Source organism: Anopheles funestus, unplaced genomic scaffold (assembly GCF_943734845.2).
Source record: "Anopheles funestus unplaced genomic scaffold, idAnoFuneDA-416_04 scaffold_26_ctg1, whole genome shotgun sequence".
Classification (NCBI taxonomy): domain Eukaryota; kingdom Metazoa; phylum Arthropoda; class Insecta; order Diptera; family Culicidae; genus Anopheles; species Anopheles funestus.
In genome coordinates, this window is record NW_026045357.1 from 30,051 (window position 1) to 55,549 (window position 25,499).

At 47.6% G+C, this 25,499-nt stretch overlaps 1 protein-coding gene and 1 long non-coding RNA gene across 2 annotated transcripts in view; one reads left to right on the forward strand and one right to left on the reverse strand.

Moving 5' to 3' along the window:
* LOC125774540 (uncharacterized) overlaps positions 1-11,152 on the reverse strand; it is a 28,025-nt gene extending 16,873 nt beyond the window's left edge. The window contains exons 1-4 of the long non-coding RNA XR_007421026.1: positions 10,412-11,152; positions 9,166-9,473; positions 7,780-8,115; positions 6,983-7,304 (exon numbers count right to left, since the gene is read on the reverse strand). This is a non-coding gene — a long non-coding RNA (uncharacterized LOC125774540). The remainder of the gene's footprint in view (positions 1-6,982; positions 7,305-7,779; positions 8,116-9,165; positions 9,474-10,411) is intronic.
* A 58-nt stretch (positions 11,153-11,210) lies between these two features.
* On the forward strand, positions 11,211-15,449 carry LOC125774537 (uncharacterized). Its single transcript, XM_049444675.1, has one exon. It carries the CDS (start codon positions 11,211-11,213, stop codon positions 15,447-15,449), a length of 4,239 nt encoding a protein of 1,412 aa, XP_049300632.1.
* The last annotated feature ends 10,050 nt before the right edge of the window (positions 15,450-25,499 follow it).

The following is a 25,499-nucleotide window of genomic DNA, read 5'->3' on the forward strand; positions in this document are numbered from 1 at the left end:
AGCCAAGACACCTTAGCCAAGACACTTTAGCCGAGACACATTAGCCAAGACACCTTAGCCAAGACACCTTAGCCAAGACACCTTAGCCAAGACACCTTAGCCAAGACACCTTAGCCGAGACACATTAGCCAAGACACCTTAGCCAAGACACCTTAGCCAAGACACCTTAGCCAAGACACTTCAGCCAAGACACCTTAGCCAAGACACCTTAGCCAAGACACATTAGCCAAGACACCTTAGCCGAGACACATTAGCCAAGACACCTTAGCCGAGACACCTTAGCCAAGACACCTTAGCCAAGACACCTTAGCCAAGACACCTTAGCCAAGACACATAAGCCAAGACACCTTAGCCAAAACACATTAGCCAAGACACCTTAGCTAAGACACCTTAGCCAAGACACCTTAGCCAAGACACCTTAGCCAAGACACATTAGCCAAGACACCTTAGCCAAGACACCTTAGCCAAGACACTTTAACCAAGACACATTAGCCGAGACACCTTAGCCAAGACACCTTAGCCGAGACACATTAGCCAAGACACATCAGCCAAGACACCTTAGCCAAGACACCTTTGCTAAGACACCTTAGCCAAGACACCTTAGCCAAGACACATTAGCCAAGACACCTTAGCCAAGACACCTTAGCCAAGACACTTTAGCCGAGACACATTAGCCAAGACACCTTAGCCAAGACACCTTAGCCAAGACACCTTAGCCAAGACACCTTAGCCAAGACACCTTAGCCAAGACACCTTAGCCGAGACACATTAGCCAAGACACCTTAGCCAAGACACCTTAGCCAAGACACCTTAGCCAAGACACTTCAGCCAAGACACCTTAGCCAAGACACCTTAGCCAAGACACATTAGCCAAGACACCTTAGCCGAGACACATTAGCCAAGACACCTTAGCCGAGACACCTTAGCCAAGACACCTTAGCCAAGACACCTTAGCCAAGACACCTTAGCCAAGACACATAAGCCAAGACACCTTAGCCAAAACACATTAGCCAAGACACCTTAGCCAAGACACCTTAGCCAAGACACCTTAGCCAAGACACCTTAGCCAAGACACATTAGCCAAGACACCTTAGCCAAGACACCTTAGCCAAGACACTTTAACCAAGACACATTACCCGAGACACATTAGCCAAGACACCTTAGCCGAGACACATTAGCCAAGACACTTTAGTCAAGACACCTTAGCCAAGACACCTTAGCCAAGACACTTTAACCAAGACACATTAGCCGAGACACATTAGCCAAGACACCTAAGCCAAGACACTTTAGCCAAGACACATTAGCCAAGACACCTTAGCCAAGACACCTTAGCCAAGACACATTAGCCAAGACACCTTAGCCAAGACACCTTAGCCGAGACACATTAGCCAAGACACCTAAGCCAAGACACTTTAGCCAAGACATATTAGCCAAGACACCTTAGCCAAGACACCTTAGCCAAGACACTTTAGCCGAGACACATTAGCCAAGACACATAAGCCAAGACACCTTAGCCAAGACACCTTAGCCAAGACACATTAGCCAAGACACATTAGCCAAGACACCTTAGCCAAGACACCTTAGCCAAGACACATTAGCCAAGACACCTTAGCCAAGAAACATTAGCCAAGACACCTTAGCCAAGACACTTTAGCCAAGACACATTAGCCAAGACACCTTAGCCAAGACACCTTAGCCAAGACACCTTAGCCAAGACACCCTAGCCAAGACACATTAGCCAAGACACCTTAGCCAAGACACCTTAGATAAGACACCTTAGCCAAGACACCTTAGCCAAGACACCTTAGCCAAGACACCTTAGCCAAGACACCTTAGCCAAGACACCTTAGCCAAGACACATTAGCCAAGACACCTTAGCCAAGACACATTAGCCAAGACACCTTAGCCAAGACACCTTAGCCAAGACACATTAGCCAAGACACTTTAGCCGAGACACTTTAGCCAAGACACATTAGCCAAGACACCTTAGCCAAGACACATTAGCCAAGACACTTTAGCCAAGACACCTTAGTCAAGACACTTTAGCCAAGACACATTAGCCAAGACACCTTAGCCAAGACACCTTAGCCAAGACACTTTAGCCAAGACACATTAGCCGAGACACATTAGCCGAGACACATTAGCGAAGACACCTTAGCCAAGACACATTAGCCAAGACACCTTAGCCAAGACACATTAGCCAAGACACCTTAGCCAAGACACTTTAGCCAAGACACATTAGCCAAGACACCTTAGCCGAGACACATTAGCCAAGACACCTTAGCCAAGACACATTAGCCGAGACACATTAGCCAAGACACATTAGCCAAGACACCTTAGCCAAGACACCTTAGCCAAGACACATTAGCCAAGACACCTTAGCCAAGACACCTTAGATAAGACACCTTAGCCAAGACACCTTAGCCAAGACACTTTAGCCAAGACACCTTAGCCAAGACACCTTAGCCAAGACACATTAGCCAAGACACCTTAGCCAAGACACCTTAGCCAAGACACCTTAGCCAAGACACCTTAGCCAAGACACCTTAGCCGAGACACTTTAGCCAAGACACCTTAGCCAAGACACATTAGCCAAGACACTTTAGCCAAGACACCTTAGCCAAGACACTTTAGCCAAGACACATTAGCCAAGACACCTTAGCCAAGACACATTAGCCAAGACACCTTAGCCAAGACACTTAAGCCAAGACACTTTAGATAAGACACCTTAGCCAAGACACTTCAGCCAAGACACATTAGCCAAGACACCATAGCCAAGACACATTAGCCAAGACACCTTAGCCAAGACACCTTAGCCAAGACACATTAGCCAAGACACCTTAGCCAAGACACCTTAGATAAGACACCTTAGCCAAGACACCTTAGCCAAGACACTTTAGCCAAGACACCTTAGCCAAGACACCTTAGCCAAGACACTTTAGCCAAGACACCTTAGCCAAGACACATTCGCCAAGACACCTTAGCCAAGACACATTAGCCAAGACACCTTAGCCAAGACACCTTAGCCAAGACACTTTAACCAAGACACCTTAGCCAAGACACTTAAGCCGAGACACATTAGCCAAGACACATTAGCCAAGACACCTTAGCCAAGACACATTAGCCAAGACACCTTAGCCAAGACACCTTAGCCAAGACACCTTAGCCAAGACACTTTAGCCAAGACACATTAGCCAAGACACCTTAGCCAAGACACCTTAGCCAAGACACTTTAGCCAAGACACATTAGCCAAGACACATTAGCCAAGACACCTTAGCCAAGACACTTTAGCCAAGACACATTAGCCAAGACACATTAGCCGAGACACCTTAGCCAAGACACCTTAGCCAAGACACCTTAGCCGAGACACATTAGCCAAGACACCTTAGCCAAGACACCTTAGCCAAGACACCTTTGCCAAGACACATTAGCCAAGACACCTTAGCCAAGACACATTAGCCAAGGCACATTAGCCAAGACACATTAGCCAAGACACCTTAGCCAAGACACCTTAGCCAAGACACCTTAGCCAAGACACCTTAGCCAAGACACTTTAGCCAAGACACATTAGCCGAGACACATTAGCCGAGACACATTAGCGAAGACACCTTAGCCAAGACACATTAGCCAAGACACCTTAGCCAAGACACATTAGCCAAGACACCTTAGCCAAGACACTTTAGCCAAGACACATTAGCCAAGACACCTTAGCCGAGACACATTAGCCAAGACACCTTAGCCAAGACACCTTAGCCAAGACACATTAGCCAAGACACCTTAGCCAAGACACCTTAGCCAAGACACCTTAGCCAAGACACATTAGCCAAGACACCTTAGCCAAGACACCTTAGATAAGACACCTTAGCCAAGACACCTTAGCCAAGACACTTTAGCCAAGACACCTTAGCCAAGACACCTTAGCCAAGACACTTTAGCCAAGACACCTTAGCCAAGACACATTCGCCAAGACACCTTAGCCAAGACACTTAAGCCGAGACACATTAGCCAAGACACATTAGCCAAGACACCTTAGCCAAGACACATTAGCCAAGACACCTTAGCCAAGACACCTTAGCCAAGACACCTTAGCCAAGACACCTTAGCCAAGACACTTTAGCCAAGACACATTAGCCAAGACACCTTAGCCAAGACACCTTAGCCAAGACACTTTAGCCAAGACACATTAGCCAAGACACATTAGCCAAGACACCTTAGCCAAGACACTTTAGCCAAGACACATAAGCCAAGACACATTAGCCGAGACACCTTAGCCAAGACACCTTAGCCAAGACACCTTAGCCGAGACACATTAGCCAAGACACCTTAGCCAAGACACATTAGCCAAGACACCTTAGCCAAGACACATTAGCCAAGACACCTTAGCCAAGACACCTTAGCCAAGACACCTTAGCCAAGACACCTTAGCCAAGACACTTTAGCCAAGACACATTAGCCGAGACACATTAGCCGAGACACATTAGCGAAGACACCTTAGCCAAGACACATTAGCCAAGACACCTTAGCCAAGACACATTAGCCAAGACACCTTAGCCAAGACACTTTAGCCAAGACACATTAGCCAAGACACCTTAGCCGAGACACCTTAGCCAAGACACCTTAGCCAAGACACATTAGCCAAGACACCTTAGCCAAGACACATTAGCCAAGACACCTTAGCCAAGACACTTTAGCCAAGACACATTAGCCAAGACACCTTAGCCGAGACACATTAGCCAAGACACCTTAGCCAAGACACTTTAGCCAAACACATTAGCCAAGACACCTTAGCCAAGACACCTTAGCCAAGACACTTTAGCCAAGACACATTAGCCAAGACACATTAGCCGAGACACCTTAGCCAAGACACCTTAGCCAAGACACCTTAGCCAAGACACCTTAGCTAAGACACCTTAGCCAAGACACTTTAGCCAAGACACCTTAGCCAAGCCACTTTAGCCGAAACACATTATCCAAGACACATTAGCCAAAACACCTTAGCCAAGACACCTTAGCCAAGACACCTTAGCCAAGACACTTTAGCCAAGACACCTTAGCCAAGCCACTTTAGCCGAAACACATTAGCCAAGACACATTAGCCAAGACACCTTAGCCAAGACACCTTAGCCAAGACACCTTAGCCAAGACACCTTAGCCAAGACACATTAGCCAAGACACATTAGCCGAGACACCTTAGCCAAGACACCTTAGCCAAGACACCTTAGCCAAGACACCTTAGCCAAGACACTTTAGCCAAGACACATTAGCCAAGACACCTTAGCCAAGACACCTTAGCCAAGACACTTTAGCCAAGACACATTAGCCAAGACACATTAGCCGAGACACCTTAGCCAAGACACCTTAGCCAAGACACCTTAGCCAAGACACCTTAGCTTAGACACCTTAGCCAAGACACTTTAGCCAAGACACCTTAGCCAAGCCACTTTAGCCGAAACACATTAGCCAAGACACATTAGCCAAAACACTTTAGCCAAGACACCTTAGCCAAGACACCTTAGCCAAGACACTTTAGCCAAGACACCTTAGCCAAGCCACTTTAGCCGAAACACATTAGCCAAGACACATTAGCCAAGACACCTTAGCCAAGACACCTTAGCCAAGACACCTTAGCCAAGACACCTTAGCCAAGACACCTTAGCCAAGACACCTTAGCCAAGACACTTTAGCCAAGACACATTAGCCGAGACACATTAGCCGAGACACATTAGCGAAGACACCTTAGCCAAGACACATTAGCCAAGACACCTTAGCCAAGACACATTAGCCAAGACACCTTAGCCAAGACACTTTAGCCAAGACACATTAGCCAAGACACCTTAGCCGAGACACATTAGCCAAGACACCTTAGCCAAGACACTTTAGCCAAGACACATTAGCCAAGACACCTTAGCCAAGACACCTTAGCCAAGACACTTTAGCCAAGACACATTAGCCAAGACACATTAGCCGAGACACCTTAGCCAAGACACCTTAGCCAAGACACTTTAGCCAAGACACATTAGCCAAGACACATTAGCCGAGACACCTTAGCCAAGACACCTTAGCCAAGACACCTTAGCCAAGACACCTTAGCTAAGACACCTTAGCCAAGACACTTTAGCCAAGACACCTTAGCCAAGCCACTTTAGCCGAAACACATTAGCCAAGACACATTAGCCAAAACACCTTAGCCAAGACACCTTAGCCAAGACACCTTAGCCAAGACACTTTAGCCAAGACACCTTAGCCAAGCCACTTTAGCCGAAACACATTAGCCAAGACACATTAGCCAAGACACCTTAGCCAAGACACCTTAGCCAAGACACCTTAGCCAAGACACCTTAGCCAAGACACCTTAGCCAAGACACCTTAGCCAAGACACTTTAGCCAAGACACATTAGCCGAGACACATTAGCCGAGACACATTAGCGAAGACACCTTAGCCAAGACACATTAGCCAAGACACCTTAGCCAAGACACATTAGCCAAGACACCTTAGCCAAGACACTTTAGCCAAGACACATTAGCCAAGACACCTTAGCCGAGACACATTAGCCAAGACACCTTAGCCAAGACACTTTAGCCAAGACACCTTAGCCAAGACACCTTAGCCAAGACACCTTAGCAAAGACACTTTAGCCAAGACACATTAGCCAAGACACATTAGCCGAGACACCTTAGCCAAGACACCTTAGCCAAGACACCTTAGCCAAGACACCTTAGCTAAGACACCTTAGCCAAGACACTTTAGCCAAGACACCTTAGCCAAGCCACTTTAGCCGAAACACATTAGCCAAGACACATTAGCCAAAACACTTTAGCCAAGACACCTTAGCCAAGACACCTTAGCCAAGACAATTTAGCCAAGACACCTTAGCCAAGCCACTTTAGCCGAAACACATTAGCCAAGACACATTAGCCAAAACACCTTAGCCAAGACACCTTAGCCAAGACACCTTAGCCAAGACACTTTAGCCAAGACACCTTAGCCAAGACACTTTAGCCAAGACACCTTAGCCAAGACACCTTAGCCAAGACACCTTAGCCAAGACACTTTAGCCAAGACACCTTAGCCAAGACACCTTAGCCAAGACACATTAGCCAAGACACCTTAGCCAAAACACATTAGCCAAGACACCTTAGCTAAGACACCTTAGCCAAGACACATTAGCCGAGACACCTTAGCCAAGACACCTTAGCCAAGACACCTTAGCCAAGACACCTTAGCCGAGACACATTAGCCAAGACACCTTAGCCAAGACACTTTAGCCAAGACACATTAGCCAAGACACATTAGCCAAGACACCTTAGCCGAGACACATTAGCCAAGACACCTTAGCCAAGACACATTAGCCAAGACACCTTAGCCAAGACACCTTAGCTAAGACACCTTAGCCAAGACACCTTAGCCAAGACACCTTAGCCAAGACACCTTAGCCAAGACACATTAGCCGAGACACATTAGCCAAGACACCTTAGCCAAGACACCTTAGCCAAGACACATTAGCCAAGACACATTAGCCAAGACACCTTAGCCAAGACACCTTAGCCAAGACACCTTAGCCAAGCACCTTAGCCAAGACACCTTAGCCAAGACACCTTAGCCAAGACACCTTAGCCAAGACACCTTAGCCAAGACACCTTAGCCAAGACACCTTAGCCAAGACACCTTAGCCGAGACACATTAGCCAAGACACCTTAGCCAAGACACCTTAGCCAAGACACCTTAGCCAAGACACATTAGCAAAGAGACCTTAGCCAAGACACCTTAGCCAAGACACCTTAGCCGAGACACATTAGCCAAGACACCTTAGCCAAGACACTTTAGCCAAGACACCTTAGCCAAGACACCTTAGCCAAGACACATTAGCCAAGACACCTTAGCCAAAACACCTTAGCCAAGACACCTTAGCCAAGACACCTTAGCCAAGACACATTAGCCAAGACACCTTAGCCAAGACACTTTAGCCGAGACACATTAGCCAAGACACCTTAGCCAAGACACCTTAGCCAAGACACATTAGCCAAGACACATTAGCCAAGACACCTTAGCCAAGACACCTCAGCCGAGACACATTAGCCAAGACACCTTACCCAAGACACCTTAGCCAAGACACCTTAGCCAAGACACTTTAGCCGAGACACATTAGCCAAGACACCTTAGCCAAGACACCTTAGCCAAGACACCTTAGCCAAGACACATTAGCCAAGACACCTTAGCCAAGACACATTAGCCAAGACACCTTACCCAAGACACATTAGCCAAGACAAATTAGCCAAGACACATTAGCCAATACACATTAGCCAAGACACATTAGCCGAGACACATTAGCCGAGACACCTTAGCCAAGACACCTTAGCCAAGACACCTTAGCCAAGACACATTAGCCAAGACACCTTAGCCAAGACACCTTAGCCAAGACACCTTAGCCAAGACACCTTAGCCAAGACACATTAGCCAAGACAAATTAGCCAAGACACCTTAGCCAAGACACATTAGCCAAGACACATTAGCCAAGACACATTAGCCAAGACACATAAGCCAAGACACCTTAGCCAAGACAAATAAGCCAAGACACATTAGCCAAGACACATTAGCCAAGACACCTTAGCCAAGACACATTAGCCAAGACACATTAGCCGAGACACATTAGCCAAGACACCTTAGCCAAGACACATTAGCCAAGACACCTAAGCCAAGACACCTTAGCCAAGACACATTAGCCAAGACACTTTAGCCAAGACACCTTAGCCAAGACACATTAGCCAAGACACATTAGCCAAGACACATTAGCCAAGACACCTTAGCCAAGACACTTTAGCCAAGACACTTTAGCCAGGACACCTTAGCCAAGACACATTAGCCAAGACACATTAGCCAAGACACTTTAGCCAACACACCTTAGCCAAGACACATTAGCCAAGACACATTAGCCAAGACACCTTAGCCAAGACACTTTAGCCAAGACACATTAGCCAAGACACATCAGCCAAGACACCTTAGCCAAGACACCTTAGCCAAGACACTTTAGCCAAGACACCTTAGCCAAGACACTTTAGCCAAGACACCTTAGCCAAGACACATTAGCCAAGACACATTAGCCAAGACACATTAGCCGAGACACCTAAGCCAAGACACATTAGCCAACACACATTAGCCAAGAAACCTTAGCCAAGACACATTAGCCAAGACACATTAGCCAAGACACCTTAGTCAAGACACATTAGCCAAGACACCTTAGCCAAGACACATTAGCCAAGACACATTAGCCAAGACACATTAGCCAAGACACCTTAGCCAAGACACATAAGCCAAGACACATTAAACAAGACACCTTAGCCAAGACACTTTAGCCAAGACACCTTAGCCAAGACACATTAGCCAAGACGCATTAGCCAAGACACCTTAGCCAAGACACATTAGCCAAGACACATCAGCCAAGACACCTTAGCCAAGACACATTAGCCAAGACACCTTAGCCAAGACACCTTAGCCAAGACTCTTTTGCCAAGACACCTTAGCCAAGACACATTAGCCAAGACACATTAGCCAAGACACATTAGCCAAGACACCTTAGCCAAGACACTTTAGCGAAGACACTTTAGCCAAGACACCTTAGCCAAGACACATTAGCCAAGACACATTAGCCAAGACACCTTAGCCAAGGCACATTAGCAAAGACAGATCAGCCAAGACACCTTAGCCAAGACACATTAGCCAAGACACCTTAGCCAAGACACCTTAGCCAAGACACCTTAGCCAAGACACCTTAGCCAAGACACCTTAACCAAGACACATTAGCCAAGACACCTTAGCCAAGACACATTAGCCAAGACACCTTAGCCGAGACACATTAGCCAAGACACTTTAGCCAAGACACCTCAGCCGAGACACATTAGCCAAGACACATTAGCCAAGACACATTAGCCAAGATACCTTAGCCAAGACACTTTAGCCAAGACACCTTAGCCAAGACACCTTAGCCAAGACACATTAGCCAAGACTCTTTAGCCAAGACACATTAGCCAAGACACATTAGCCAAGACACATTAGCCAAGACACCTTAGCCAAGACACATTAGCCAAGACACATAAGCCAAGACACCTAAGCCAAGACACCTTAGCCAAGACACCTTAGCAAAGACACATTAGCCAAGACACATTAGCCAAGACACCTTAGCCAAGACACATTAGCCGAGACACATTAGCCAAGACACCTTAGCCAAGACACTTTAGCTAAGACACCTTAGCCAAGACACATTAGCCAAGACACATTAGCCAAGACACCTTAGCCAAGACACATTAGCCAAGACACATTCGCCGACCCACCTTAGCCAAGACACTTTAGCCAAGACACCTTAGCCGAGACACCTTAGCCAAGACACTTTAGCCAAGACACCTTAGCCAAGACACCTTAGCCAAGACACCTTAGCCAAGACACCTTAGCCAAGACACATTAGCTAAGACACATTAGCCAAGACACCTTAGCCAAGACACATTAGCCAAGACACCTTAGCCAAGATACTTTAGCCAAGACACCTTAGCCGAGACACCACAGCCAAGACACATTAGCCAAGACACATTAGCCAAGACACCTTAGCAAAAACACATTAGCCAAGACACATTAGCCAAGACACCTGTTGAGATTTATCTGAATTAATTAAAATTAAGTTGAAATATTTCACGGATATTTACATGCAATATAGACCTTAGCTAAAAACTGCACTAGAGGAGTAATTATGACTACCGATCGAGGGCAATGATTAATGAACTATTAGGATTAGGAAATGAACTCGATGTAAATGAACTTAAGGACAAATGAATACACAGTAGCTAACCGATCATCGCGCGCGTTACACGTATTAAAAGGAATCCGGAAAGATTTTGCGAAAGAAACAATCTCGCACGACTGGTTTCGTGAGGTTTCTCACATTTTTGGTCCTTCGAACCGGATAGATACGGATTAGTGTGTGAATTGTTTCTTTCTTCGCTCTGCATCAAGAGCATCAGTATATTCGGTACGCTCCGCATCACGAGCAAGGTGCAAATCATCTTACGCGCCATTCCGAATTCGCGCGTGAAAGTTCATTCGCCCTACGGAAAGGGCAACGGTCGAAATTGCGCCATCGTTCAAATTTGTGTCATCGTGTTTTTCGGTCCTTTTTGGTCGTAGTTATTTTTCATGAATCATCAGTCAGTGAAAGTGACTAAAATGGACAAAAAGATCAAAACTGCCCAGCATCAAAAACTAATCGCGTTGGAGAACATTAAATCGCTGGAGCGGTTTACACAGGCGTTCAGCAGCGACGATGCAAGCCAAATTCCGGAGGCTTTGAAGGGGCTGGAGCAGTACAAGCAGGAGTTTTTCACCGCAGTGGCGAAACTGGAGGAATGCGACGACAGCAGTGAAGCGATACAATCCTGTATCAACGACAGGATCGATATGGAAGAACGGTGCCGGCGGCTAAAATCATTTCTCAGAGAGAACCAACGGAAGGACGCCAACCCGCTAAACGAATCCACTCTTTTGGCAAATTCAACGCTTGCGTTTGGACGGCCAAACGCACCCAATCTTCGGTTGCCAAAAATCGAACTACCGACGTTCGATGGGGATTCAACAAAGTGGTTGTCATTCCGCGATCGTTTTGTCGCTATGATCGACGCTTCACCCGACTTACCACACATTGCAAAACTACAATATTTGCTTTCTTCGTTGAAGGGCGACGCAGCGGTGCCCTTTGAACATGTGGCTTTGACTACCGAGAACTACGCTGTGACGTGGGCGTCACTTCTTAAACGTTACGACAATACACGGATGCTGATTCGCGATTATTGGCGGAAGCTTCATTTCCTTCCGGGAATAGAAGCAGAAAGTGTCGACGGTTTGACATCGTTGGTGGATGAATTCACGCGGCATGTGAATGGATTGGTGAAACTACAAGAACCAGTCGATTCGTGGGACACACCTCTGTCCAACATGCTTCTAATGAAGATGGACAACGAAACCATCTTAGCGTGGGAAAAACACTCCGTGCAGTTTAAAAGGGATAAGTACCGTGAGCTGATTGAATTCCTGCAGGATCGTGTTCAAATATTGAAATCGAGTAAGAGCTTTGCATGCGCAAAGATTGCACCGACCAAGGTGGCCGGCGCACATCGTCTTCCTGCATCACGGAAGTCGATCACGAGCGCAGCTGCAATGCAGAAGAACGCACCCATTTCCACTTCACCACAACTACAGAGATGTCCGTTGCAGTGTCCGGAACCTCATCTACTACGCAATTGTCCGGAATTCATCAACAAGGAGATACAACAACGACGTGACATCGTCAAAACAAAAGGTCTATGTTGGAACTGCCTCAGCAACTCACACCAAGTGAAATCGTGTAGATCAGACTACTCGTGCCGATCATGCCGTGAACGTCATCATAGCCTACTTCATCACGCTTCTCATTCATCCGTAACTGTTCAACCGAAAGTTACTTTGGCGGCTCAATCCGACGATGAAATGGTGTTTCTCGAGACGGCAATGGTTTACATCGTAGACGATTATGGAGTTAAGCACGAGGCTAGAGCGCTTCTTGATTCGGGATCGATGTTAAACTTTATATCGGAATCATTGGCTCAGAAACTCCTCACCCCTCGTACGAAGGTGAATGTGTGCGTTACTGGCATCGGGTCAGCAAGGCAGCAGGTGAAAGGTTCAATCACCGCTAGTGTTCGATCTAAGGACCTACACTTCACCACACCGATGGAGTTTTTCATCCTTGACACACCAATCGCAGCCATTCCTACCAAACCGGTAGACGTTTCTTCATGGGATATGCCGAACGTGACCCTCGCTGATCCCACTTATCACGTTCCTGGTAAGGTGGATCTCATCATCGGCAGTGATCCATTCTGGGAGGTTCATACTGGACGTAAGCGATCATTAGGCGCAGGCAAGCCGTGGCTAGTGGAGACCCGATTTGGATGGGCTGTTTCCGGAAATACAGTGCAGTCATCACCAGCTCCACGTGTATGTCATGTTGCAACGAGCGAATGTCCTTTGGAGGCAATCATGACACGTTTCTGGGAGATCGAAACCATCTCCGATGAGCCCGCTCTATCTGTGGAAGAAGACATCTGTGAGAATCATTTCATCGCTAATACAACTCGGGATGGTTCAGGAAGGTATGTCGTTAGCTTGCCACACAAGTCTAATCCCAATATCATTTTAGGAGCCTCAAGGCAGATAGCAGATCGTCGTTTGCTAGCGGTGGAACGGCGACTGAAGGCTAATCCTGAAATGAGGGAAGCATATTCGTCATTCATGCGAGAGTATGAACATTTGGGACACATGATAAGGCTCGAGGAGCCAATTGATGAATCATGTCCACATTACTACCTACCGCACCATGCTGTTGTAAAAGAATCCAGCACATCGACAAAGGTTCGTGTAGTATTCGATGCTTCGTGTAAGACGACGTCAGGTTATTCCTTAAACGATTCCCTGCTGGTTGGACCTGTCGTTCAGCAAGATCTGTACACTATCATGCTTCGATTTCGGTTACACGCTATTGCGCTCACAGCTGACGTTGAAAAGATGTACCGTCAAATCCGACATCACCCTGCAGATAAAAACTTTCTTCGAATTCGGTACAGAAAGGATCCGTCAGAACCAATAGCAACCTACGAATTACAAACCGTAACGTATGGTACCGCATCTGCGCCATTCTTAGCCACACGGACATTGAAGCAAATTGCATACGATCATCAGGAACAGTATCCTCGAGCAGTCGTTCCGGTGCTTCGAGATTTTTACGTTGATGATCTGTTGACGGGGACAGATGAGATATCAGACGCGATCGAGATGCAGAAACAAATCTCATCCATGTTGCAGTCAGTTGGGTTTGCGCTGAAAAAGTGGGCATCGAACAATCCTAAGGCGCTTCACGGGATCCCTCAGGAGGATTTGGCATTGCAAACATGCCATGAATGGAACAAATCGCAATTTGTGTCCACTTTGGGACTGATCTGGGAGCCAGCAGCAGACGTTATTCGGTTTCGCATCGAACTACCGCCTTCTGCATCAGTGTTAACAAAGCGCTTGGTTTTATCGTATATCGCTAAAATATTCGACATCCTCGGAGTACTCGGCCCAACGATAGTTATTGCCAAACTATTTATGCAGCAGTTGTGGTCGCTTAAGGAAAATGGTGTTGCACTGGGTTGGGACAGTGAGCTACCATTGCATCTTCAACAAGAGTGGAACAGGTTTCACTCATCGCTACATTCTCTTCGTGAGTTGCACATTCCACGGTTCATATCGCTTCCAAATGCAACTACCACCCAATTGCATGTCTTCGCGGATGCTTCTCAAGCAGCATACGGAGCATGTTGCTATTTTCGGGCAGAAAATCATCACGGGATTTCTGTGAACCTGTTGACCGCAAAGTCAAAGGTTGTTTCACTAGCTAACACTCACTCGATCGCCAGACTCGAGCTCTGCGCTGCACGATTGGCCATACAATTGGTTAAGAGAATCAGTACGTCACTCAATACTCCCATCATCATCTTCTGTTGGACTGATTCGATGACGGTGTTATATTGGCTAAAGTCACCTCCACGTCGCTGGAAGCCATTTGTCGCCAACAGAGTGGCACAAATCCAACAGGAAACTCGGATCAAATGCTGGAGACACGTTCCTGGGGTGGACAATCCAGCAGATGATATATCTCGTGGGCTGCTTCCAGACAAGCTACTATCTTCTCATCGCTGGTGGCATGGGCCACATTGGTTAAGTAGCAAGGAGGCAGATTGGCCACATAACCCTACCACAGAAGAAATCGTTTGCAATGACGAGGAGAGAGCTACACAATTGGTTGCTGCAACATCTACAACGAACGATTTTGGCAGCAAATATTTCGCACGGTTTTCTGGCTACCTGAAACTTCTTCGAACGACGGCCTACGCCTTGCGCTATCTTCGATGCTTAAAGGATAGCGTATCTTCGGTAACAGCAGTTAGCAGAAAAAATACAACAGTTGCAGAACTTATCGCATTGATCTCAGCACTATCCAAGGATGAACTACATCGCGCTGAGATGTGCTTGTGTAAACTTGCGCAACAAGATTCGTTTCCGGAGGATCTTCATGCGATAAGGAGTGGTAACGAGATACCACGACACTCACGGCTAAAATGGTTGTCACCTTTCGTTGATCATGATGGAATCTTGCGTGTTGGTGGCCGGCTTCAAAACGCGCAGATTACAGACGCCACGAAACATCCGATTGTGCTGTCGTCGAAACACCCGCTCGCATCATTACTGGTTTGTTGGTATCATCGCAAACTGTTGCATGCTGGACCGCAACTTTTGCTAGCTTCACTTCGTCAACGATTTTGGATAATCGGAGGCCGCAGTTTAGTGAAGTCTATTTTTCATCGATGGTTCTGTTGTCAGTGTTTGTAGCCATACCGCACTGATATGGGTATGGATCCGAAGCCTCTAGAAGGATAATATAGGCACTCCATACCCTACTCCGACTCAATACGTCCCCGTCGTACAGAATGGTAACATATCTCTCCAAATATCTGAGCTTGGGTATACGGGGAAACCCAACCCCTTGGGAAGATGGGGTATATGGCTAAATTGAGCGGAGGGGGACAGCCAGCGTCTGTTCTTCATGTTAGGGGCGGCTGGATGTCCCTTCTGTCCTGGCACCCTACGGGACTTTAAACAGCTAGGTTGCGTAGGCCCTCCGACGAGACAGGGGGTTGTGGGAGAGGCCTTGCAAGCCACCCCCAATATAATTGCAACGGAAAGTAATCAAGAAATTTCGAATCGGATCAACAGATACAGACCCACGCACCGAAACAAGGACAACGATTGGAAACTCGGGACATGGAACTGCAGATCCCTCACAGCACCCGGAAGTACCCGCATTCTTTCGGACGAGGTGAGGGCCCGCGGCTTCGGTATAGTAGCACTTCAGGAGGTGCGCTGGAAAGGAGTTATGGAGCGCCCCTACCGCAGTGATTGCATGATCTACCAGAGCGGTGGTGAAAAGCATGAACTCGGTACAGCGTTCCTGGTCATAGGTGCGATGCGAAAGAGGGTAATCGGTTGGTGGCCGATCAACGAACGGATGTGCAGGTTGAGGGTTCGTGGAAGGTTCTTCAACCTGAGCATTATTAACGTGCATAGTCCGCACCTTGGAAGCACCGATGACGATAAGGAGCTATTTTATACGCAGCTGGAGAGGGAGTACGACCGCTGCCCACAACACGACGTCAAGATCGTCATCGGAGACTTTAACGCTCAGGTCGGACGGGAGGAGGCATACAAACCCATGATAGGTAGTTTCAGCGCCCACCAGCTGACAAACGACAATGGGCTCCGCCTAATAAACTTCGCCTCCTCCAAGCACATGACCATTCGCAGCACCTTCTTCCAGCACGCACCACGCTTTAGCTACACCTGGAGATCACCACAGCAGACATATTCCCAGATTGACCACGTTCTCATCGATGGAAGGCACTTCTCGGATATTATCGACGTACGTACGTACAGGGGAGCAAACGTCGACTCAGACCATTTCCTGGTTATGGTTAAGTTACGCCAGAAACTGTGCGCAGCCAATAAGCTGCGCTATCAGCCCACCCCAAGGCTCGACATAGATCGGTTGCGGCAAGCTGATGTGGCGAGGGACTTCGCGACCACGCTAGGGGAAGCGTTGCCGGAGGACACCACCTTCGAGGCGATGTCCCTCAATGATCATTGGCGTATGATGGAACAAGCCATCAGCAGCACGGCCGATCGAACTATTGGCCGCGTAACACGTAACCGGAGGAAGGAATGGTTTGATGATGAGTGCAGGCAAGCACTATCCGAGAAGAACGCAGCGCGTACTCGCATGCTCCAGCGCGAGACCAGGCAGAACGTGGAAGACTACAGACGACTGAGAAGGCAGCAGACCCGACTCTTCCAGGACAAGAAGCGCAGCTTCGAAGAGTCGGATGAGCAACTTATGCAGCAGCTATCCCAGTCGGGGGAAACTCGTAAGTTCTACAGGATGCTGAATGCGGCACGAGGCGGTTTTACTCCCATAACCGCTATGTGCCGCAACGAGGAGGGAGATATCCTGTCGGACGAGCGAGAGGTGATCGACAGGTGGAAGTGCTACTTCGACAGGCACCTGAACGGAGCAGATGCAGGGGAGACCTCTGCAGGAAGCAGAGGAGAGCAGTATTGCGACAGCCAGCAGGATGACGAAGTGCCCCCGCCATCCTTGGACGAAGTCATCAGTGCCATCAAACAGCTGAAACGTAACAAGTCAGCTGGCAGCGATGGGCTGGTGGCAGAATTGTTCAAGATGGGCCCGGAGAGGCTTGCCGCGCTTATGCATCGGCTGATCGTAAGGATTTGGGACCAGGAAGAACTACCGGACGAGTGGAAGCTGGGTGTCATACACCCAGTGTACAAAAAGGGCGACAGACTGGACTGTGCTAACTTCCGAGCCATCACAGTCCTGAATGCTGCCTACAAGATCCTGTCCCGAATACTCTTCTGCAGACTTGCGCCCTTTGCCACAGATTTCGTCGGAAGCTACCAAGCTGGATTTGTTGGAGGCAAATCGACCACCGACCAGATCTTTACTCTACGGCAGATCCTCCAGAAGTGCCGAGAGCATCAGATCCCTACGCACCACCTGTTCATTGACTTTAAGGCGGCCTACGACACCATAGATCGGACCGAACTATGGAACACCATGCAGCAGTACGGATTCCCTGGGAAGCTGGTACGGCTGTTGAAGGCCACGATGGATGGGGTGCAGTGCAAGGTGAGAGTATCGAACATGCTGTCGGAATCGTTCGAATCTCACCGGGGTCTAAGGCAAGGGGACGGACTCTCCTGTTTGCTGTTTAACATCGCTCTGGAAGGTGTCATGCGAAGCGCGGGCTTCGACATCCGGGGCACGATTTTCACCCGTTCTCTCCAATTCCTCGGCTTCGCGGATGACATCGACATCATCGGACGGACATCTGCGGCGGTGTGCGACGCGTACACCCGACTGAAACGCGAGGCCGACAGAATTGGATTGAGGATCAATGCGACGAAGACAAAGTACCTGCTTGCCGGAGGCTCTGACCGTGATAGAGCCCGACTCGGGAGCAGAGTATCAGTTGACGGCGACGATCTCGAGGTGGTAGAGGAGTTCTGCTACCTTGGTACGATCGTAACTTCGGACAACAACATGAGCAACGAAATCCGAAGGCGCATTGTTCAGGGAAATCGTGCCTACTACGGGCTCCACAAACTCCTGCGATCCAGAAGGCTCCAGCAACACACGAAATGCACGATATATCGCACACTGATACGTCCGGTAGTCCTCTACGGGTACGAGTCCTGGACTCTGCTAACGGAGGATGCCAATGCACTCGCTATTTTCGAACGGCGGGTGCTAAGGACTATCTTTGGCGGTGTGTGCGAGCAGGGCGTGTGGAGAAGGAGAATGAACCACGAGCTAGCTGAGCTGTTTGGCGGTGCAGATATCCTGACGGTGGTCAAAGCCGGAAGGATACGATGGCTGGGGCACGTGATGAGGATGCCGGACTCATGCCCCACCAGGAAGGTGCTCGTCAACGATCCGTTCGGCACGAGGCGGAGAGGAGCACAGCGAGCTCGTTGGCTGGATCAGGTGGAGTCAAACCTGTCGGAGATCGGATGCAGCCGTGGATGGAGGACTGCAGCACTGGACCGAGTTTCCTGGAAACGGATTGGCGACCAGGCCATGTCTACGCGACGTGCTCGACCATGAGCAGGCCAGAAAAGAAGAAGAAGATTTTTCATCGATGCCACAGGTGTTTCAAGAGTAAACCTTCGTTGGTGAGACAAGCTGCCGCCGATTTGCCTACATCTAGAGTGTCACCGACAAGGCCGTTTGCGGTGTGCGGGGTTGATTATTGCGGACCCGTAATGATCAAGTCAGCCATCCGCAATCGAAGCGCAACCAAAGCATAAATCGCGATCTTCGTATGCTTTTCGACGAGAGCGGTGCACATAGAATTGGTCAACGATCTAACCACTTTTGCATTTTTAGCCGCACTACGACGATTCATCGCTCGCAGAGGTCTGGTTACGGAAATTCACTCCGACAACGCGACTACATTTAAGGGGGCTGCACACGAGCTGCATCGTCTGTACCAGATGCTGAAGTGCAGGAACACGGAACGGGCGGAAATTTTCAATTGGTGCGCGATCAACGAAATCCGGTGGAAGTTCATTCCGCCACGGGCGCCTCATTTCGGTGGACTGTGGGAGGCGGCGGTACGGTCCGCAAAACATCACATTATACGGACGATTGGGACGGCGAGCCTCACCCAAGAAGGCTGGTTGACATTGTTGGCCCAGGTTGAGCAATGTCTTAATTCTCGACCATTAGTTCCGTTATCGAGCGAGCCCACTGATACGGAACCGTTGACACCGGGTCATTTCTTAGTAGGGTCAAACATGTTAGCACCACCACAGGTTGATTGTACAAACACTCCGTCAAATCGGTTGAAAGAATACGAACTCGTTCAAAAACACCTTCAGTGTATATGGGCACGGTGGTACCCAGAATATTTGCAACAGCTACAGGCCCGTGCAAAGCATATTTCATCAAAACCGGTAGATCTGAAAGAGGGACAACTAGTTATTATCAAGGAAGACAACACACCACCTACCTTATGGCCAATGGGCAGAATAACGAAATTACACCCAGGGAGAGATAATACGGTTCGAGTTGTCACTTTGAGAACAGGTGCAGGGAAGGAAATAGTACGTGCAGCAGCTAGATTAGCTATTCTTCCGAATCCAGATATTTTTGAAGATAATTAGCCACAAGGGATCGATCGGTTTCGATCAAAACAAAACAAACAAAACAAAACAAGTGTCATACACATACACATACACATACACTTCACTTGGCATGAGATCACATTGATGGCGATCCCACATGATAGGTTTAGAGCAGTGAATTGCATGTTATCATTATAGATAAGCCAATATTGAACTTCTTAGATTAGTTAAAGAAATACTTTCTTTGGTGGCCGGAATGTTGAGATTTATCTAAATTAATTAAAATTAAGTTGAAATATTTCACGGATATTTACATGCAATATAGACCTTAGCTAAAAACTGCACTAGAGGAGTAATTATGACAACCGATCGAGGGCAATGATTAATGAACTATTAGGATTAGGAAATGAACTCGATGTAAATGAACTTAAGGACAAATGAATACACAGTAGCTAACCGATCATCGCGCGCGTTACACGTATTAAAAGGAATCCGGAAAGATTTTGCGAAAGAAACAATCTCGCACGACTGGTTTCGTGAGGTTTCTCACAACACCTTAGTCAAGACACATTAGCCAAGACACATTAGCCAAGACACCATAGCCAAGACACTTTAGCCAAGACACCTTAGCCAAGACACATTAGCCAAGACACATTAGCCAAGACACCTTAGCCAAGACACCTTAGCCAAGACACATTAGCCAAGACACCTTAGCCAAGACACATTAGCCAAGACACCTTAGCCAAGACACATTAGCCAAGACACATTAGCCAAGACACATTAGCCAAGACACATTAGCCAAGACACATTAGCCAAGACACCTTAGCCAAGACACATTAGCCAAGACACATTAGCCAAGACACATTAGCCAAGACACCATAGCCAAGACACTTTAGCCAAGACACCTTAGCCAAGACACATTAGCCAAGACACCTTAGCCAAGACACCTTAGTCAAGACACATTAGCCAAGACACATTAGCCAAGACACCATAGCCAAGACACTTTAGCCAAGACACCTTAGCCAAGACACATTAGCCAAGACACATTAGCCAAGACACATTAGCCAAGACACCTTAGCCAAGACACATTAGCCAAGACACATTAGCCAAGACACCTTAGCCAAGACACATTAGCCAAGACACATCAGCCAAGACACCTTAGCCAAGACACATTAGCCAAGACACCTTAGCCAAGACACCTTAGCCAAGACTCTTTAGCCAAGACACCTTAGCCAAGACACATTAGCCAAGACACATTAGCCAAGACACATTAGCCAAGACACCTTAGCCAAGACACTTTAGCCAAGACACCTTAGCCAAGACACCTTAGCCAAGACACTTTAGCCAAGACACATTAGCCAAGACACATTAGCCAAGACACATTAGCCAAGACACATTAGCCAAGACACCTTAGCCAAGACACCTTAGCCAAGACACATTAGCCAAGACACCTTAGCCAAGACACATTAGCCAAGACACATCAGCCAAGACACCTTAGCCAAGACACATTAGCCAAGATACCTTAGCGAAGACACATTAGCCAAGACACATAAGCCGACCCACCTTAGCCAAGACACCTTAGCCAAGACACATTAGCCAAGACACATTAGCCAAGACACCTTAGCCAAGACATCTTAGCCAAGACACATAAGCCAAGACACATTAGCCAAGACACCTTAGTCAAGACACATTAGCCAAGACACATTAGCCAAAACACCTTAGCCAAGACACTTTAGCCAAGACACCTTAGCCAAGACACATAAGCCAAGACACATTAGCCAAGACACCTTAGCCAAGACACATAAGCCGAGACACCTTAGCCAAGACACATTAGCCAAGACACATTAGCCAAGACACCTTAGCCAAGACACCTTAGCCAAGACACATTAGCCAAGACACCTTAGCCAAGACACCTTAGCCAAGACACATTAGCCAAGACACATTAAACAAGACACCTTAGCCAAGACACATTAGCCAAGACACATTAGCCAAGACACCTTAGCCAAGACACCTTAGCCAAGACACCTTAGCCAAGACTCTTTAGCCAAGACACCTTAGCCAAGACACCTTAGCCAAGACACATTAGCCAAGACACATTAGCCAAGACACCTTAGCCAAGACACATTAGCCAAGACACCTTAGCCAAGACACCTTAGCCAAGACTCTTTAGCCAAGACACCTTAGCCAAGACACATTAGCCAAGACACATTAGCCAAGACACATTAGCCAAGACACCTTAGCCAAGACACATTAGCCAAGACACATTAGCCAAGACACCTTAGCCAAGACACATTAGCCAAGACACATCAGCCAAGACACCTTAGCCAAGACACATTAGCCAAGACACCTTAGCCAAGACACCTTAGCCAAGACTCTTTAGCCAAGACACCTTAGCCAAGACACATTAGCCAAGACACATTAGCCAAGACACATTAGCCAAGACACCTTAGCCAAGACACTTTAGCCAAGACACCTTAGCCAAGACACCTTAGCCAAGACACTTTAGCCAAGACACATTAGCCAAGACACATTAGCCAAGACACATTAGCCAAGACACCTTAGCCAAGACACATTAGCCAAGACACATTAGCCAAGACACCAAAGCCAAGACACCTTAGCCAAGACACCTTAGCAAAGACACATTAGCCAAGACACATTAGCCAAGACACCTTAGCCAAGACACATTAGCCAAGACATCTTAGCCAAGACACCTTAGCCAAGACACCTTAGCCAAGACACAATAGCCAAGACACATTAGCCAAGACACCTTAGCCAAGACACCTTAGCCAAGACACTTTAGCAAAGACACCTTAGCCAAGACACATTAGCCAAGACACCTTAGCCAAGACACCTTAGCCAAGACACTTTAGCCAAGACACATTAGCCAAGACACCTTAGCCAAGACACATTAGCCGAGACACATTAGCCAAGACACCTTAGCCAAGACACCTTAGCCAAGACACATTAGCCAAGACACATTAGCCAAGACACATTAGCCAAGACACCTTAGCCAAGACACCTTAGCCAAGACACCTTAGCCAAGACACCTTAGCCAAGACACTTTAGCCAAGACACCTTAGCCAAGACACATTAGCCAAGACACATTAGCCAAGACACATTAGCCAAGACACCTTAGCCAAGAAACCTTAGCCTAGACACCTTAGCCAAGACACCTTAGCCAAGGCACTTTAGCCAAGACACATTAGCCAAGACACCTTAGCCAAGACACATTAGCCAAGACACATTAGCCAAGACACCTAAGCCAAGACACCGTAGCCAAGACACCTTAGCAAAGACACATTAGCCAAGGCACATTAGCCAAGACACCTTAGCCAAGACACATTAGCCGAGACACATTAGCCAAGACACCTTAGCCAAGGCACCTTAGCCAAGACACATTAGCCAAGACACATTAGCCAAGACACCTTAGCCAAGACACCTTAGCCAAGACACATTAGCCAAGACACATTCGCCGACCCACCTTAGCCAAGACACCTTAGCCAAGACTCTTTAGCCAAGACACCTTAGCCAAGACTCTTTAGCCAAGACACCTTAGCCAAGACACATTAGCCTAGACACATTAGCCAAGACACCTTAGCCAAGACACCTTAGCCAAGACACATTAGCCAAGACACCTTAGCCAAGACACCTTAGCCAAGACACTTTAGCCAAGACACATTAGTTGCGACACATTAGCCAAGACACATTAGCCAAGACACCTTAGCCAAGACACATTAGCAGAGACACATTAGCCGAGACACATTAGCCAAGACACCTAAGCCAAGACACATTGGCCAAGACACATTAGCCAAGACACATTAGCCAAGACACCTTAGCATAGACACTTAAGCCAAGACACATAAGCCAAGTCACATTCGCCGACCCACCTTAGCCAAGAAACCTTAGCCAAGACACATTAGCCAAGACACATTAGCCAAGACACCTTAGCCAAGACACTTTAGCCAAGACACCTTACCCAAGACACATAAGATAAGACACATTCGCCCACCCACCTTAGCCAAGACACATTAGCCAAGACACATTAGCCAAGACACATTAGCCAAGACACCTTAGCCAAGACACCTTAGTCAACACAATTGCCATGACACATTAGCCAAGACACCTAAGCCAAGACACTTTAGCCAAGACACCTTAGCCAAGACACATAAGCCAAGACACATTAGCCAAGACCCCTTAGCAAAGACACATTAGCCAAGACACATTAGCCAAGACACCTTAGCCAAGACACATTAGCCAAGACACATTAGCCAAGACACCTTAGCCAAGACACCTTAGCAAAGACACATTAGCCAAGACACATTAGCCAAGGCACCTTAGCCAAGACACATTAGCCAAGACACATTAGCCAAGACACATTAGCCAAGACACATTAGCCAAGACACCTTAGCCAAGACACATTAGCCAAGACACCTTAGCCAAGACACATTAGCCAAGACACATTAGCCAAGACACCTTAGCCAAGACACCTTAGCCAAGACACATTAGCCAAGACACATTCGCCGACCCACCTTAGCCAAGACACCTTAGCAAAGACACATTAGCCAAGACACATTAGCCAAGACACTTTAGCCAAGACACATTAGCCAAGACACATAAGCCAAGACACCTTAGCCAAGACACCTTAGCAAAGACACATTAGCCAAGACACATTAGCCAAGACAAATTAGCCAAGACAAATTAGCCAAGACACCTTAGCCAAGACACATAAGTCAAGACACATTAGCCAAGACCCCTTAGCAAAGACACATTAGCCAAGACACATTAGCCAAGACACCTTAGCCAAGACACATTAGCCAAGACACATTAGCCAAGACACCTTAGCCAAGACACCTTAGCAAAGACACATTAGCCAAGACACATTAGCCAAGGCACCTTAGCCAAGACAAATTAGCCAAGACACATTAGCCAAGACACCTTAGCCAAGACACATAAGTCAAGACACATTAGCCAAGACCCCTTAGCAAAGACACCTTAGCCAAGACACATTCGCCGACCCACCTTAGCCGAGACACATTAGCCAAGACACCTTAGCCAAGACACCTTAGCCAAGAAACTTTAGCCAAGACACATTAGCCGAGGCACATTAGCCAAGACACATTAGCCAAGACACATTAGCCAAGATACATTAGCCGAGACACATTAGCCAAGACACCTTAGCCAAGACACCTTAGCCAAGACACATTAGCCGAGACACATTAGCCAAGACACATAAGCCAAGACACTTAAGCCAAGATACATTAGCCGAGACACATTAGCCAAGACACATTAGCCAAGACACCTTAGCCGAGACACATTAGCCAAGACACCTTAGCCAAGACACATTAGCCGAGACACATTAGCCAAGACACCTTAGCCAAGACACTTTAGCCAAGACACATTAGCCAAGACACATTAGCCTAGACACCTTAGCCAAGACACATTAGCCGAGACACATAAGCCAAGACACCTTAGCCAAGACACCTTAGCCAAGACACATTAGCCGAGACACATTAGCCAAGACACCTTAGCCAAGACACCTTAGCCAAGACACCTTAGCCAAGACACCTTAGCCAAGACACTTCAGCCAAGACACATTAGCCAAGACACATTAGCCAAGACACATTAGCCGAGACACATTAGCCGAGACAACTTAGCCAAGACACATTAGCCAAGACACCT

Bases quoted from the DNA above. Each gene is read 5' to 3' on its own strand.
- LOC125774537 (XM_049444675.1), top strand. From the start codon at position 11,211: ATGGACAAAAAGATCAAAACTGCCCAGCATCAAAAACTAATCGCGTTG.